Genomic DNA, 17,819 nt, shown 5'->3' with positions numbered 1-17,819 from the left:
GCTCTTGAACTTAAGGTCGAAAATATTGACGCCTTTAAATTAAAACAGCTTGAATTAGAACATGAACTTAAATTAAAAGAATTGGAAATGAAAGAGATGGAGAAAAGAAAAGAAGATGAACTTAAATTAAAACAGGCAGAACTGGAAATGAAGGAAAGGTTGGAAATGGATAAAAAAGAAAAAGAAGATGTATTTAAATTAAAAGAACTTGAAATGAAGTTAAAAGAACTTGAAATGAAGGAAAGGATAGAGATGGAGAAAATGAAAATTGAAATGGTCAAGGAAGAAAGCAACACTAAAGTCCAGCAGAAATCAGAATATTTTGATGCAGCAAAAAATATACGTTTGGTTCCCAGATTTTGTGAAAAAACAGTCGATAAATATTTTCCACAGTTTGAGAAAATTGCTCATAATTTGAATTGGCCAAAGCCATATTGGACTACAATGCTACAAAGTGTTTTGGAGGGCAAGGCCGCTGAAATATACTCCGCACTTCCATCAGAAAAAAGTTCTGATTATGACACGGTAAAACAGGAAGTTTTGAAAGCTTATGAGCTAGTACCAGAAGCACATAGACAGAAATTTAGATCTTATAAAAAGTTTGATTCGCAAACCTATGTGGAATTTGCTCGGGAAAAAGAAGATCTATTTGATAAATGGCTTACTTCAAAGAAAACAGATAACAATTTTGATAACCTAAGACAATTGATGTTATTAGAAGAGTTCAAACAATGTGTTCATTTAGACTTAAAAACACATTTAGACGACAAAACTGTTGGGACAATACATGATGCAGCTGTAATTTCAGATAATTATACCCTTTCACATACAAGAAGTTTCAAGGGTCAAAATGTTAATAATTCAAGTGGAAATTACAAAAATCAAAGCACTGAGCGTACTGATAGTAAGCCTGTTGCACAAAATAAGAGTCAGTCCAGTTTTAATATGTCTAGTCCAAAATTTGATACTTTTGAGAAGAAGTCACTGATTTGTGCTTATTGTAAGAAGAATGGTCACCTGATGGCTGATTGTTTTAGACTCCAGAAGAAGAATGAACGAGATAATAAGCCGAAGTCCAGTGCGTGTACGACACCTTATATTACCAGTACGTTGGAATGTCCTGCGAGTCAGGCTTTTAAGTCCAGTTTTTGTGATTACATGGAGGAATATAAACCCTTTATGTCTGATGGGTTTATTTCTATTGTTGATGATACCACTCTTCAGCCTATTAAGATTTTACGGGACACTGGAGCTTCTCAGTCTTTATTGTTAGAAGGTGTGTTGCCTTTGTCCGAGAAGACTTCTGTTGGTGCCTCCGTTTTGTTACAAGGTGTAGAGCTAGGTTGTATAGATGTTCCTCTCCATCGTATTTATCTGAAGTCAGATTTGATAACTGGACCAGTTATTGTGGGTGTTCGTCCTAATCTCCCTGTTGAGGGTGTTACATTATTGCTAGGAAATGATCTAGCTAGGAACAAAGTGGTTGCTGAACCAATTGTTACCAGTGAACCGGTGGTGGATGTTAAATTACCTGAAGATGATGCTGAATTGTATCCAGCTTGTGTTGTAACTAGGGTGATGGCTAGAAAACAACAAGATGAGGATTTGCAAGAAAACCAGTTTGATTACATGGACCTTTCTGACACTTTCCTAGCTGACATTGAAGGTCCTGGTAGCTCAGAAAAGGCCATAATAAGACCAACTTATGTTAACAAGAATGTAATTATGCCATGGCCAGACGTAAACAGCCATTCATTAAACAGAAAGAACTTTTTGGAAGAACAAAATAAAGACCCTGAGGTTCTTCAGCTCTGCAAGAGGGCTCAACCACAGGAGGAAGCAGACAATGTGGCTGAATGCTATTTCCATCAGGACGGCATTTTAATGAGGAAGTGGAGGCCTCCTGATGCTACCCCAGAGGAGGAATGGAGAGTGGTATACCAAGTGGTGGTGCCTAAAGTTTATAGGCAAGAAATTATTGGTCTTGCCCATGACACCCCCTTGGCTGGACACTTAGGTATAAGGAAGACTTGCCTTAAGATCTTGCAGCATTTCTACTGGCCAAGACTTAGAAATGATGTTGCAGAATACTGCAATCATGTCATATATGCCAGGTTGTTGGTAAGCCTAACCAGAAAATACCACCAGCACCACTTCTGCCTATTCCAGCCTTTGACGAACCTTTCAGCAGAGTTCTAATTGACTGCGTTGGACCTTTACCAAAGACCAAAACTGGAAATGCGTATTTATTGACAATCATGTGTACATCCACTCGCTTTCCTGATGCTATTCCGCTAAGAAATATCAAGACACCTACTATTGTCAAAGCACTTATCAAATTTTTCACATTAGTAGGACTTCCTAAGTCTATACAGTCCGACCAGGGATCAAATTTCATGTCAGGTTTATTTCAGCAAGTCGTGTACCAGTTAGGGATTGCTCAGTATAGATCAAGTGCGTACCATCCAGAATCTCAAGGTGCCTTAGAACGTTTTCACCAAACATTGAAGAACATGATTAGAACTTTTTGTCTTCAATTTGACAGAGACTGGGATGATGGAGTTCACTTTCTACGTTTTGCAGTCCGAGAGGCTGTTCAAGAATCCCTTGGATTTAGTCCCTTTGAGTTGGTATTTGGTCATACTGTAAGGGGACCGTTAAAATTGATTAAGGAAAAGTGGCTTACTGAACATACTGACTTGAATCTTTTAGACTATGTATCTAGATTTAAAGAAAAATTGTATACTGCTTGTCAAATTGCTCAGAAAAACTTAAAAAATGTACAGAACAAGATGAAAATATGATATGATAAAGATGCCAGGGATAGAGTTTTTGAGCCTGGTGATAAGGTACTTGTATTTTTGCCAGTCCCTAGACATCCTTTACAGGCTAAATATTGTGGTCCTTATACAATAGAGAGTAAAATCAATGATTTGAATTATATTGTAAAAACTCCAGGTCGGCGCAAACAAAACAGAGTGTGTCATATTAATATGTTAAAACCATATTTTGAACGTACTAATGAATGTGAGAGTAAACCAGTTGCCACTTTAGGCATGGTTAAATTTGAGAACAGTCATGACAAACCAGATGTAATTGAACCACCTTTTAGATCTAAAACTATGGAAGAGACAGTTAGATTGAAAAATTCAGAAATTTTGTCAAATTTAAACTCAAAACTTGTACATCTGTTCTTTTGATCGTAGAGAAGAAATAAAAACTTTGGTATTTTCTTTTAAAAATCTTTTTCCAGATGTGCCAAACAAAACCACTGCTGTTTGTCATGATGTTGATGTAGGAGATGCTTCTCCAATTAAGCAACATCCTTACCGGCTCAATCCACTCAAACTTGAAGTTATGAGAAAAGAAATTAAATATATGCTTGACAATGATATTATTGAGCCGAGTAACAGTGAATGGAGCTCTCCTTGTCTCCTTGTGCCAAAACCAGATAAAACCTTTCGTTTCGTGACTGATTTCAGAAAAGTAAATTCAGTCTCAAAATCTGATTCCTATCCGATTCCAAGGATAGACGATTGTATTGACAACATTGGTCAAGCAAAATCTGTGAGCAAATTTGATTTGTTGAAAGGTTATTGGCAAGTTCCACTGACACAGAGAGCTCGTGAAATATCAGCTTTTGTTACACCAGATGGTTTATTTCAATATACTGTAATGCCGTTTGGCATGAAAAGTGCACCTGCTACATTTCAAAGAATGATCAATAATGTTATAAAAGATTTAAACTGTTGTTATGCTTATATTGATGATCTAATTGTATGTAGCGATAGCTGGGAACAGCATTTAACACATTTGTATGATACTTTTGATAGATTGTCACAATCAAATTTAACTGTTAATCTTGGTAAAAGTGAATTTTGTCAGGCCACTGTTGATTATTTAGGGCATACAGTTGGCCAAGGTCAAGTGAAACCTATTATGGCTAAAGTGGAAGCTATTTCCAAATTTCCTCCTCCTACAAATAGAAAACAACTTATGAGATATTTAGGCATGATTGGATTTTACAGAAAATTTTGTTCAAATTTTGCTACTGTGGTTCAACCACTGACTCATCTTTTACGAAAAGATTCTAAATTTATCTGGAGTGAAAATTGTCAAAACGCTTTTGAAAATAGCAAATCACTTTTAATTAATAGTCCGGTTCTGATTACTCCAGACTTTGAAAAACAATTTAAACTTGCCGTTGATGCAAGCGATGTAGGAATTGGAGCTGTTTTATACCAAGAGACAGATGATAATGTTGAGAAACCTATATCATATTTTTCCAAGAAATTAGATAAACATCAGAAAAATTATTCAACTATTGAAAAAGAGTGTTTTGCAATGTTGTCAGCACTTCAACATTTTGATGTATATTTGAATCCCACTGTATATCCTATTCTTGTTTGTACTGATCATAATCCTCTCACCTTCATACATAAAATGAGAAACAAGAATCAGCGGTTGACTAGGTGAAGTTTATTGTTACAGGAATATGATGTAATTGTAAAACATATTAAAGGTAAAGATAATGTAATAGTAGATGCTTTATCTAGAGCTTATTAAAACACTTTGTATATACTATGTATTTTTGTTCATTTTATTCATGATAAGTTTTTGTTACACTAAAACTTCTTTTAATGGGGGAGGTGTTATGATATTGTAATTATTGTATTTATTTATGTTGGCCTGATTTGTACTGTGTGGCCTGATAGTTGTTTACAGAGTAATTTTAGAATTGTGCAGTGTAGAAATCTCTGGAACAATTACAGAATGATTGGAACTTTCCAGAATGATCCTAATAAAAGATGCATTATATAAACTTCTACATTTTACTAGAAACTTCTGTTGTAACTTTCTAGGATGTTCCATTATAGACTGTTCTAGAATCTTCCATGACAAATATATATTTATACAGACACTAAAGTTAAAGTCACTCGAGGACTTACTCTTGGATTTGGACTTAGACATCGATAGACATTAATATTCATAGCCTTTGGATTGACACTTTTATTCTACAAACAACATCATACTGGATTGTGACCGTAATATTCAGATTGGATTCCGAAAGATATCCGGATACAGATAAAGATAAAAGATTGGACTCATATTTTGACAGTTAAGTTGACAGTAATATTTGTGTAATACTTCTTGTAAACTTTTGTATAATAAATATTGTTAATTTTTATTATTGATTTGTGTCTTTTGTTGGCTACAATTTAAAGGCGATTTCTGGCCGTAACAATATCACTTTAAACTGTTGTATTAAATCGCAACAAATGGGTCTACTTAATACATTTTGCGATTGAGCATCAACTGATCCAAATTCTGACGCATTTGTTGTTGGTGGGGCACAACGTGGGGCATGAATATTTGATGATTATTCAAATGATGTCATACTGCCTTACCTAAAATCTTTTAACGATAAGTATCCAAGAGTAAACATTGTATTTGATGTTTACTAAATGAAAAATTTAAAGGCTGGGAGCAGAGAAAAAAGGTAAGGTACTGGTGCTAGACGTAAAGTTGTTGGTTCTGGTAACACCTTAAGGGTTTGGAGTAGATTTCGCTGTGCAGATGACAACAAAACGGATTTGTTCATGCTTCTAGCTGACAAAATGGCTTCTTTAGTGATTTATTAAAATGCTTATGTTACTTAAGGGGAAAATATTCTTTGCAATTTCAATATGGAAACTTCCCAGCTATCTCCTTGTAACCATGAAGAAACAGATCATTGGTAATGTTATGCATGCCGCTGAAAATGATTGTACAAAGGAATTTTTAGTAGTTCTGACACAGATGTAGTAGTATTAGAAATTGCAACAATCGTAAGATAAGATGTGGACAAATTGTGAATAGGTTTTTGAAGACTTTCTATGGCTTCCTCTACATGTCATAGCAAATTGGTTTGGTCCTCATGTAGCTGTTCTTCCTTTCTGCCATGCATTCAATGGATGTGACACTGTGTAGGCATTTCATGGGAAAGTGAAGAGGTCAGCTTGGCAGACATGGAAAGTATTTCCAGATGTAACGAACGTTTTTACCCCGCTTTTGTATTAGAACACAGACATTGACACAATAGAAGCATTTCTTTGCATCACGATGGCAACATCAACATTTGCTGTTAACAAGGCACGATTTGAATCGTTTGTTAGGAAGCAGCAGCTTTATGATGCCTACCAGAGGTTCTATTCCGGATCAAAAGAGAATCATATCAAGGTGGACATGTTTGGGCTCATCCGGATTTATGCTTTCGACAGGTTAATGTACCAAGTCACGAACACTGGAGTTGGATGGTAGAAAAGAAAACAATGGAAGTTGGTAACAAAAATGGACTTCTTTGGCTGTCGTTGTATCCTCGTGTCAGGATTTTTTGAAATGCGAATGCAAGAAATCAAGCAGTGTGGGTAACTGTAAATGCTACCGTTCTGGTCTTTCTTGTACAGGTGTGTGTATTGGTAACTGTCAGATAATTATAAGATAGGCAACCTGTATATATGCATTTGAACCTAACAAAGACCGTGACATCTCTTGTTAAGTTAAAAGAAATGATAAACTTGACATTTTCCACGTTGTTGCCGCCATTTTGGAACCGGAAGTCACCTTTTTCTTCATGTATGCATTGTTTTATCGTATTGTAGGAATTCTAATTGAAGTTTTATCAAAACTTACATTGGATTATACCTATAAAACATCTTTTACAGAATTTATGGAATGAAGCCAATTTGATATGACGCCATTTACAAATGAACGGTGGCCATTTTGAAAAAATGAATTTTTTTGATGGCCAGCAGCTGAATTTTTCTAATTATCAATTAGCCAACCTGTATACAAAATTTCATGCTTGTATCACGACTTGCACAATTATGTCCATAATATCTCCCACTATATTAATCTTATATTAAGATGTCTTTGTAGTATAAAATGTATCTTTATGCAATAGCAATATCACATAACAGTTTAGTAAAATGACAAATCAGTATGAAAACGTAGCTCCATGCTATATCCAGATTTATACTGCACTCGTTCTATTTGAGCAGTCAAAATGCGTTGACTGTATATTTCTATGTCATATACAGTCGCTGACCCGATATCACCTTTCCTCATGAATATTTAAATAGAAATTACCGAAAAGATATTGAATTATTCATACGACCTCTTCAACCTGTTCTTGTTTCAAATGCATACAAAGATGAGTGGAACGACTCAACATTGTTTCTTTTGCAATTATTGGAAAAACATATTTAATTTGTTAATATTTTTTGTTTGCAACCTATAAATCATTATGTTTTATGCTTATGGTTGATATTTAAGTCCACACTCAAACGATTTCGTTCACCATCGAGTGTTGGTTTCAACAGGTAAATGTAAATTTCATTGTGTTGTATATTTCTCCGCGAGCATGATGTGATGTATTTTTAAAGGGTATTTCCCCCAATATTTAAATCAAATAAATAACCTTAACGCATTAAACAACAATTGAAAATGTTTTTTTTTTAGATTGCAGTATAAAGACAATAATAGTGCATTGACTTGACATATCAACGATATGTCAAGTCAATGCACTATTATTGTCTACGTCTTCATAGTATGAAATATTATCTTCGTAACACATTGAAATGACAGAATAGTATGAAAAGGCAGCTCAATGTTATATCAAAGTGTCTTTATAGTATATAAATGTATCTTGGTGATATAGCGAATTGACAGAGTATTATATTCAAATGTCTTTATAGTATATAAATGTACCTTAGTGATATAGCGAATTGACAGAGTATTATAGTCAAATGTCGTTATAGTATATAAATGTATCTTAGTGATATAGCGAATTGATAGAGTATTATAGTCAAATGTCTTTATAGTAGTAAATGTACCTTAGTGATATAGCGAATTGACAGAGTACTATAGTCACATGTCTTTATAGTATATAAATGTACCTTAGTGATATAGCGAATTGACAGAGTATTATAGTCAAATGTCGTTATAGTATATAAATTTATCTTAGTGATATAGCGAATTGACAGAGTATTATAGTTAAATGTTATAGTATAAAAATGTACCTTAGTGATATAGCGAATTGGCAATTATAGTCAAATGTCTTTATAGTATATAAATGTACCTTAGTGATATAGCGAATTGACAGAGTATTATAGTCAAATGTCTTTATAGTATATAAATGTATCTTAGTGATATAGCGAATTGACAGAGTTTAATAGTCAAATGTCTTTATAGTATAGAACATTTGCTTCATGAAATATTTTAACCTTAATGATATGGTTTTTCTTATCATAAAGCAGTTGTGGCGTTCCATACTCCTGTATTGTCTATTGTTATATATTACTTTGTAAAATAAATAAATAAATTATTAAAGCAAGCTCTTATCCAAGTGTTACATGTTTTTACTTTTTTCTAATTGCACGATAAATGAAAAATAAATTTTCTATCGGGAAAACTTCAAATGTTCAGCGTTTTCTGTCAAAAAGCACACTTTTGGAAAATTAAGGACAATTACTTTAGGAAATGTGTACGTTCACCATTATCAAAGTCGTTTAAAGTAATTATTGTGTATTATTTTATTTTTTATTCACTATTCCTTTATAATAATAAACTTCATTTTTTTTGTCACGTGTATGCATTTAAAGATCACATTAAATCAAACTTGGATGCAACGTTACAAAAATCCAAACAGTAGTTCTCGAAAATATATGGATGCATATAAAAATTATTTTATCTCAAAATGACTGTATTCATTCATCTACACTCAAGTATTAAGGTAAATGTAAATGTAAAGTAATATAGAATTGTTGTACATGTGCATGTATACCAAAAGGTTATCGTCTAACATGTCTCACATGTTGAAATGAAAATGTTCTTAGAATTGTTCTAGTACAAGCTTGCGACATCCGAATAGATGAAATCAACTTACAAGAAAATTTAATATCCCTGATGTTTTTTTAATGTGTAGTTAAAAATACTATTCATCACATATACTTTATATTCATATTAAACTCGGTTTCAAGTCAAAAAAATATCAGTTGTCTTACATAATTAAATCATATTCACCCGAAAATCGAAGCGTACTATACATTTTATCTTTACCGTAAAACTGTTGTTTTTTTAAACGAAACTTTTGATATCTATATTTGTAGAAATATCAGTCAAAACACAATTCTATGTCAATTGTTGGTATATCTAAACTGACTCTAATGTAAAACTCGAAAGCAAGTAAGATATTAGCAAAAAAATCAATTCATTATCAAAATGAATCTGGATTTGAAGGCATTTTTGAGTGTCTGTCTTAGTTTATTTTGAAAAAAAAATAATTAAAGTTTCTGATCAATGTCTTGTATACACATTTTTTTTAGTAAGACGCGATGATCATTTGCATGTATTAATTTTTGCTTGTAAATAAAGAGCTGTATGTGAATATGGATAAAAAAAATCTATGTAAATTTTGTATTTTTAAAAGCAGGTGAATGAATATGAATTCACTTCAATATTATGAATAAGTCAAACACTTTAACTGCAAAAAGATTTTATACACAACACATACACACTCTTGAATGATGAATACAGCAATTATAAATTTTATAGTAGTAGTATTTATTTTATTATAAAAAAAACAATATTTTGGTAGTAAGAAATTGGTACCATTTAAGATGATCATAGATATATATTACGTCTTTTCGGTTTTCTAATTTATTGCCAAAATAATGATTTGATTATGCTTTTTTCAAAAATATAATAAAATTATGGAACATTATGCAATTTTTTAACTTACAAGTTGTGCAAAATTGCCAAATGTGTACAGATAGTTCATAAAAAGCATTTATGTATGTGAAAAAAAGAAATCTTTGAGATAGAATTTTGAGATGAATTCTATAAAATGCTTTAAGGAAAAAAAGCAAAACAAGTGTTACCGAAGTTGAAAATTTTACGATCATTCGTAGAAAAGATTAATTAAAAGAGTTATCTCCCCTTAATGGCTAAGTATATAAGCACCACTCGAGAGCTGCGAGGGTACAATGAAATTCGTATACACTCATAATGATTAAAAGGCAGATTTGGCACTAACGTATCAACAACAATATCTACAATGACAGTCCCTACCCACAAAACGGAAGTTATGGGACATCAGGAAGTCTTGTTTTTTTTATTGAGAAAGCCGAAGTACTCAGCAATTCAATATGATATTTTCTGTTTTTTGTCTATTTAACGTGTACTCTATACAGATCTTCCTCTACTAGTATGTGACTGTTTTGTTAAGTAGCTATATCTATAGAATCTAAAAAATCCAGTGTCCAAATTTGATTTTACATTTATAGTGATATCCGAGTATTCATATTACGTTTGTAAATTCCCGCAAATAAATAGAAGAGACGAGACAACAACGGGAAACCATCAATATCAATCAAAGACAGAAAAAAACAATGACTAAAAAAGTAAAAGACAAACAGATAAACAACAGGCGATAAATGTGTATAATAAATGTCACATTGCCACATTGATATAACTATGAGGTAAAGTTAAAAACCCATGAAGGTAGAAGACTATGACGTACCTACACTAATTCCTGTGGATGTTGGATGTGTACTGATTGACATTTAAGTCTTAGATGTACAATTGCTTTTATATTTTTGTTTTGGCTTTTGTTTTGTTTTGTTTTGGCTTTGTACTATGTTTCAATAACTGCAAGTATTTCCAGATCTTAGTGTCGTTTATGTTGTTGGGATGTATAAATACCATGTCACGTCCGGTCTGTGTTCTTGTTAAAAATATTTCTGCTGTGCATCGATTAAATGAGTTTAGTAATTTTTAGTAGATTAAACGTTTTATCCTTATGTTGTTATGTTTCACCAATGTTCCAAGTTAGGAGAGAATTGGCGTCTTCCAACTAGTTTAACCCCGCCACATTCTGAATGTTTCCGTCCCAAGTTAGGAGTGGGTAATTCGGTGATTGTCTTTTGTTGCTGTAGATCATATTTGTTTTTCGGTTATTATTTTATACATAAATCAGGCATTTAATCTCCTCCTTTTAATTGATTTACATATATGATTTTGGGACCTTTTATAGATTACAATGCAGTACTGATTTGGCTCATTGTTTAAGGTCGTATGATGAACTATATAGTTAATTTCTATGTCCTTTTGGTCTCTTGTGACGAGTTGTCTCATTGGCAATCATATCATATCTTCTTATTTTTAGATATATGAACTATATTCTAATGCAAATAAACTCATTATAGATACCAGGAATAAATTGTGTATATACGCCAGACGCGCGTTTTGTCTACAAAAGACTCATCAGTGACGCTCGAATCCAAAAAAGTTAAAAAGGCCAAATAAAATACGAAGTTGAAGAACATTAAGGACCAAAATTCCTAAACGCTTTGCCAAATACAGCTAAGGATAATCTATGCCTGAGGTAGAAAAGCCTTAGTATTTCCAAAAAATTCAAAATTTTATAAACAGTTAATTTGTAAATATAACCATATCAATGATAATTCATGTCAGCACAAAAAGTGCTGACTACTGGGCTTGTGATACCCTCGGGGAAATAAATCTCCACCAGCAGTGGCATCGACCCAGTGGTTGTAAATAAACTCTTCATAGATACCAGGACTAAATTTTGTATATACGCCAGACGCGCGTTTCGTCTACAAAAGACTCATCAGTGACGCTCGAATCCAAAAAAGTTAAAAAGGTCAAATAAAATACGAAGTTGAAGAACAATGAGGACCAAAATTCCTAAAGGTTTTGCCAAATACAGCTAAGGGCAATCTATGCCTGAGGTAGAAAAGCCTTAGTATTTTCAAAAAATTCAAAATTTTGTAAACTGTTAATTTGTAAATATAACCATATCAATGATAATTCATGTCAGCACAAAAAATGCCAGGACTAAATTTTGTATATACGCCAGATACGCGTTTCGTCTACAAAAGACTCATCAGTGACGCTCGAATCCAAAAAAGTTAAAAAGGCCGAATAAAATACGAAGTTGAAGAGCATTGAGGACCGAAATTCCTAAACGTTTTGCCAAATACAGTTAAGGGCAATCTATGTCTGAGGTAGAAAAGCCTTAGTATTTCCAAAAATTCAAAATTTTGTAAACAGTTAACTTGTAAATATAACTATTTCAATGATAACTCATATCAGCACAAAAAGTGCTGACTACGGGCTTGTAATACCCTCGGGGAAATAAATCTCCACCAGCAGTGGCATCGACCAAGTGGTTGTAAATAAACCAATCATAGATACCAGGACTAAATTTTGTATAAAATACGAAATTGAAGAGCATTAAGGACCAAAATTCCTAAAAGTTTTGCCAAATACAGCTAAGGGCTAGTTTTGTTCTCAAACAAATTGAAAATATCGAAGGTACTATTAAAAAAGATAAATAAAAACAATACCCATATACTTGAAAGGTAATACTCGATCTGATCAATATGCGTAGAATATGATTGCGTTTAATATTGTAGCGGTTACGTAGTGCTGCGTAGATTTATAACTATTGAACGAGTAGCTAGTCTAGCTGCTATCAATATCTATGTAGCAACTTAGCTAGGTACATGTTCAATGGTCATAAATTTACGTAGCCCTATGTATCCTCTACGATATGGAACGCAAACCAGGTATTCTGAAAATAACCACATATTACTAATGTGGGTAATACAAGTACAATGACGTATTGAAAAGGAATATCCACGACACCATTTCAACTAATCTGTATTGAGAATGAATGTAAACGTAACCCTACTCATACAGGATATAGTCTGATGTTGTATTTTTGTTTCTAAAACTAGCAAATAAATAAACACGAAGAAAACTTTTGGTGAATAAAAAACTCAGTTGTCCATGAATTTTAATTACACTTTAGGGGAAGAATAGTAACATAGTATGTACACTGTTTTTTTGTATAAGGTGACTTTCGTAAAGTCCCATTTCAATACATTAATTCAAACATGAGATGTAAACTGGCATTTAAAAGGTGAAATTAGAATAATTCAGATATGCATAGTATACTAAAGTAAAACTAAAAGTAAATATTAAGCGACCTGTGGTAGTTGGGTTTTTATTTTTGCTGAATACATCACCAGTAAACCAGTTTAGAGCTGAACTGATCTAAATAGACTGAACAATAAATCCTTATGTTATTTTATGTCGTTTCCAGTATACTTTCGATTGAATATTCTTTGGTATCTTTTGTCTCTATCTTCAGACCTTTGATTGATTTTCTGAATCATCCATAACTCTTTATTCAATTCTGTTCAGATAATTCGCTTGCTGTCCATGAAGCTCTGTTCAGACTGTTCAGTAGTTGCTATTTACCTGTACACTCAACATATACATAATACTGAATTAAATAAAAGCTACTAAACAGTTATAAGTTGACTGTAAGCTTATTGTCTGAACAAGACTGAATTTACGACAGTGTATAAGTCTGAAAATTTATTGAGAGATTGAATATAACTTAAGAATTTATTATTCAAACTTTAATGATGCCGTTGAAAACAAAATGACTGTATAAGACTAAAATTTATTTACTATAGTATAGGGTTTTTTAAATGGTTGTAAAACAACTTATATATGTATGTGAAACCTTGGTGTAAGCAACACACGATATTTAGTTGGATTTTATTTCGATTGCTGAAAAAAAAACAAGTATATTAAATAAAGTTTGCTTGTGAATTCATTTATGAATATGGAACAATTGATTAAGAAATCATAGTTCAATCTTCTATGATAAATACGAGATAATACCATACCTAATTAAATGTGTATATACAACTCCTCTGTATTTAGCTTTTCTACTTGTGCTACTAGAAAGAAATAAAGACTCGCCCACTCATTGGTAATGCAATATATCCATCAACAGAATACAACAGTGAACCATTAACATGGATATCACAAGAGGAACGTGTATTTGTTTTGTATTATTTTTGATTGAGTGGTGTGCACATGGATTCATAACATATGAGGTAAAACGTTCAATATTTCATTTTCTTTCAAAACGATATCACTAATCGATTTAATCATTTATTTTGCTTCAAACAGTTCATCATTTTTTTTTATAATAAAGCATACGCATACAGGTTTTTTTTAATATCATTAAAACATTATGTATACGGCATTTATTTTTAACAAGTGAAACAATATTCATTTTTATTGCAAAATGAAGGATTGTAAGGCCACTCTTTTGGTCTCTTTGAATTAAAAAAAAAGGATACTTTATAACTACTAGATAATAGACTTCAAATGTTGAAAATTATTGTTGCTGTCCAATATATTTTTCAACTTATTTACCTATTTTTCTAATTATACTCCACAATACAAAATTCCATAGGACATAATGTTTGTGACCGGTCACCCGACCGTCTGTTAGTCTAGTTGTCCGTCCTCGTTTCGTAAATAATATTCGTGACATCTGTACTCCTCTGAAACCACACAACATAATTTCCTGACACTTTGTTAATAACACTGACATACTACTTAGATTTGCATGACAACATGAATTTATGAGTTAATTTTATTTCTAGGAGTTCTTTCCCTTTTTAGATTTAATTTTAGACAAATTATAAACTACTACAACAGATTGTCATCGCAACGTCTCTGAATACACACAGCAGAATTGGATGATACTTTGTTCATAGTTGAGACATTATATCTTTATGTGTATATCGTCTAGAAATATTGATAAGTTGACGTTTGAAGGAGTTCGTAGTATATAAATTCAAGAATCTAGTGAGATTTTATTTAGTTTGTTTACTGTCGAGGGCCCGCAATTTCTTGTATTTTGCGAATTGAAAAATTAGAACTTGAAACCTCATTAAAACTAAAAGCACTAGTGTTATTCACTGAGTATTATACAATTTGAAGGATTTTTATGATTATAAAAATATTTCTTTCGGATAAGAATATTCACATTAAGAGTTAATAAACGTTATTAAAAGTGATTATAAACAATAATTTTGTTTTTATCAAAATATTGTCAATATTGAAATAAAAAGAAGATGTGGTATGGTTGCAAACGATACAACTTTCCAAAAAATGACGTACAATTGAGCAAAAGTTTGTTTACCAAAAAATGTAAGATAAATCGACATTACATAAAAAGTACGAAAGACTATTTGTGTGTTCTTTAATACAATAAAATATGTCGTTTTATCGCTATTTTACGACAATTTCCTTTGATTTTGCTGACTGATAATTTCCTTTCTCAGCGGAGTAGAGTGATATAAAATATTATCACCAGAAACTACATTGTAAGGGAACACACGTGCCGTTGTCAATTAAATGAACACTGAAAAACAAAGTCATCACAGCTACAATAGCGATAAACAGATAATCATCGGTCATCTCAACTAGATTGTTTTTCTTACTTTCGCCGTACCGGCTAAAGCGAGTAAATAAATCTCTTTGAGATAACCAACGATAATATATAGTTATTGCGATAGCTTCTTAGTTTTTGGTGCTTTAGTTGGACATGTCATTTTTTCTGTAGTCCTTCGACATAATTATTTGGTGATTTTAACATACGATATCGAATTTATTACATGTCGGAAAGATAACTATACTATCATAATGAGTCATATTGTTGTTATTACAACGTGCAATTTCATTAACACGACAAAGCTATCGTGTTACACGGTGGCTCGATAAAAGAACATAGTATGTCGCAAAACGGCATGATTATATTTCACCGTGGCACTCATTGCATTTAATAGGGATTGCTTGATTCTTAGAAAAGTATGTTGATCTAATCGTTTAAAAGTTTGCAGTGTTGAGTGGGACTTTTGGTGTGTATTGAAGGTGTTTGAATAGATAACCTGACATGAGGTATTAAATGCTGTGGATTCATTTATTTTCATGGATACCAATTTTCGTGGATAAAGGACAACTTGCTTATTAGTGGGTATTTAATTTCGTGTTTTGTCAAAGTCTGGATAAAATTTGTCATTTCTTGAATATTTAATGTCGTGGTTCGCCTGTACCAACGAAATTCACGGAAATTGGTATCCCACGAATAATAATGAATCTACAATGCTTTAAAATTAATCCCTAGTTAGCATTATGATATGCGCAATTGTAAAACACATATGTTACCTACGTTCATTTCTTTTCCATGTATTTAAACGTAGAACCGACTTGTGAGTATCCATTCGTTGAATTTCATCATTCAGATATATTTCATAATTGCTTAATCAGTCATTGTATTTGTATTTATATTTCATTGTGCTGAAGAGCATTATTTGAATTAAGTGTTAAAGAAATGAATAGTTTGTTCCTCCAAATTGTTCGTGTCTTTTGTAAAAATACACGATTAGGGACCGTTAACCAGTTGTGTCTATTGTTAAAATAATACAATTAGTTACCGTAAACCAATCGTGTCTGTTGCAAAAATAACCCAATTAGGGACCATAAGCCTAAGACGAATTAATTGGCGAATTACGCCTCCTAAGCTGTTATATAATAAGATATCATGTGTGATATCAAGGCACGCCGTCACTATCATAATTTTCTGGTACAAGTTTTCTAGGTCACAGTTTTTTTTATGAATGTTTATATAGTAACAAAGATTAAAGGAAGCTTCGATTAAAAAAAAATAGCAGACTTGGATACAATATCATCTCATGAATCTTGGATGGACTTAGACGAGAATAATCCAATCACGGTACCGTTTTTAGCTGACTAAGTTTTTGACTTTTCCCATTTTCCCTGATCAAAGAAATAAATTTGACCTAGTTACCTTTGGTAGTTAAACCCGAACAGTATTAAGTTACAGTTTTAATTAAACGTTGGTGAATTAACAGGTTCACCTTCCTAACTCTGTCTACGCAATATCAGATTTAGAGTCTTTTTCTGGTTTTTCAGTGAAACAAAATCGTATGTTGGTTATAATGCAAAGGAGAGATTCATTCAGCTCCTCACTTTTCACCGGTGAGTCTCAAAAATGTAATTACATGAAATAATTATATGGTGATTTCAAATTCTAATGAAAGCCTTATCGAGTAACAGAAATTATAATTAATTTTGTAGAGACCTGAGAATCTACAATGCTGGTCGGAGTTGACTTTCCCTGATGATAATAGATTTCACATTCAAAAGTTAATAACAAAAATACTGAATTCCAACGAAAATTCAAAACGGAAAGTTCCTTAGCAAATTACAAAATCAGAAGCTTAAACACATCAAACGCATTGATAACAAGTATCATACTCCTGATTTGGAACATGCATATTTTTATTATCTAGCTAACAAAAAAAAACATTTTATTGACAACAATATGTGAACAGAACAAACAGATATACTAGGTAATATGTCAAAATAGGGGTACATCAGTCAACATTGTGTTATAATCTTTATCACCTTAAACCAAACAAACAAACATGCAAACAAAGAAAAAACATAAAAGCATATAAGCAAAGCACAATTACAAAAACGAAAGACAAGAATATGAATATTTACCATTGCACAAGAACACAGTGACGGGATGTGTAAGTACCGAACCAGGTCAATGATATTACAAAAAAAGGCTTAACAGTAAAGGTAAAATTAAAGTGAATAAATGGCCATTAATGAGTCACATGCCATTCCCATACAAAGCATTACTTTTAGATTTCTTAAAATATATTCACAATGGAATAAGACATTTATGTGCATATAATCATTAACCTACATATATTTCTTCATCTTATATAAATCCTTTACATTTTATTCTAAGCAGGATCAGAACCATAAAATCAGTAAATATTCATGAATAACTACAATAAAATTCACATCATGAGGTCTTCTTTTAATAAAATTTCTAAAAACAATGT

At 32.2% G+C, this 17,819-nt stretch overlaps 1 protein-coding gene across 3 annotated transcripts in view; it reads left to right on the top strand.

Moving 5' to 3' along the window:
• LOC143064395 (secretin receptor-like) overlaps positions 1–17,819 on the top strand; it is a 149,120-nt gene that overhangs the window by 105,270 nt on the left and 26,031 nt on the right. Inside the window, exon 1 of one of the 3 annotated variants that reach the window (XM_076237198.1) lies at positions 13,849–13,979. The exons of the other annotated variants lie outside the window; for them this stretch is intronic. Within the exon in view, the coding sequence (XP_076093313.1) occupies positions 13,899–13,979 (81 nt within the window). The 5' untranslated portion in view covers positions 13,849–13,898. Of the gene's footprint in view, positions 1–13,848; positions 13,980–17,819 lie in introns of those variants that run through there. 3 annotated transcript variants of the gene reach the window in all.

This window comes from Mytilus galloprovincialis, chromosome 2 (genome assembly GCF_965363235.1).
Source record: "Mytilus galloprovincialis chromosome 2, xbMytGall1.hap1.1, whole genome shotgun sequence".
NCBI lineage: Eukaryota > Metazoa > Mollusca > Bivalvia > Mytilida > Mytilidae > Mytilus > Mytilus galloprovincialis.
The sequence above is the reverse complement of the archived record's forward strand: the minus strand, read 5'-3'. Positions and strand labels throughout refer to the sequence as shown.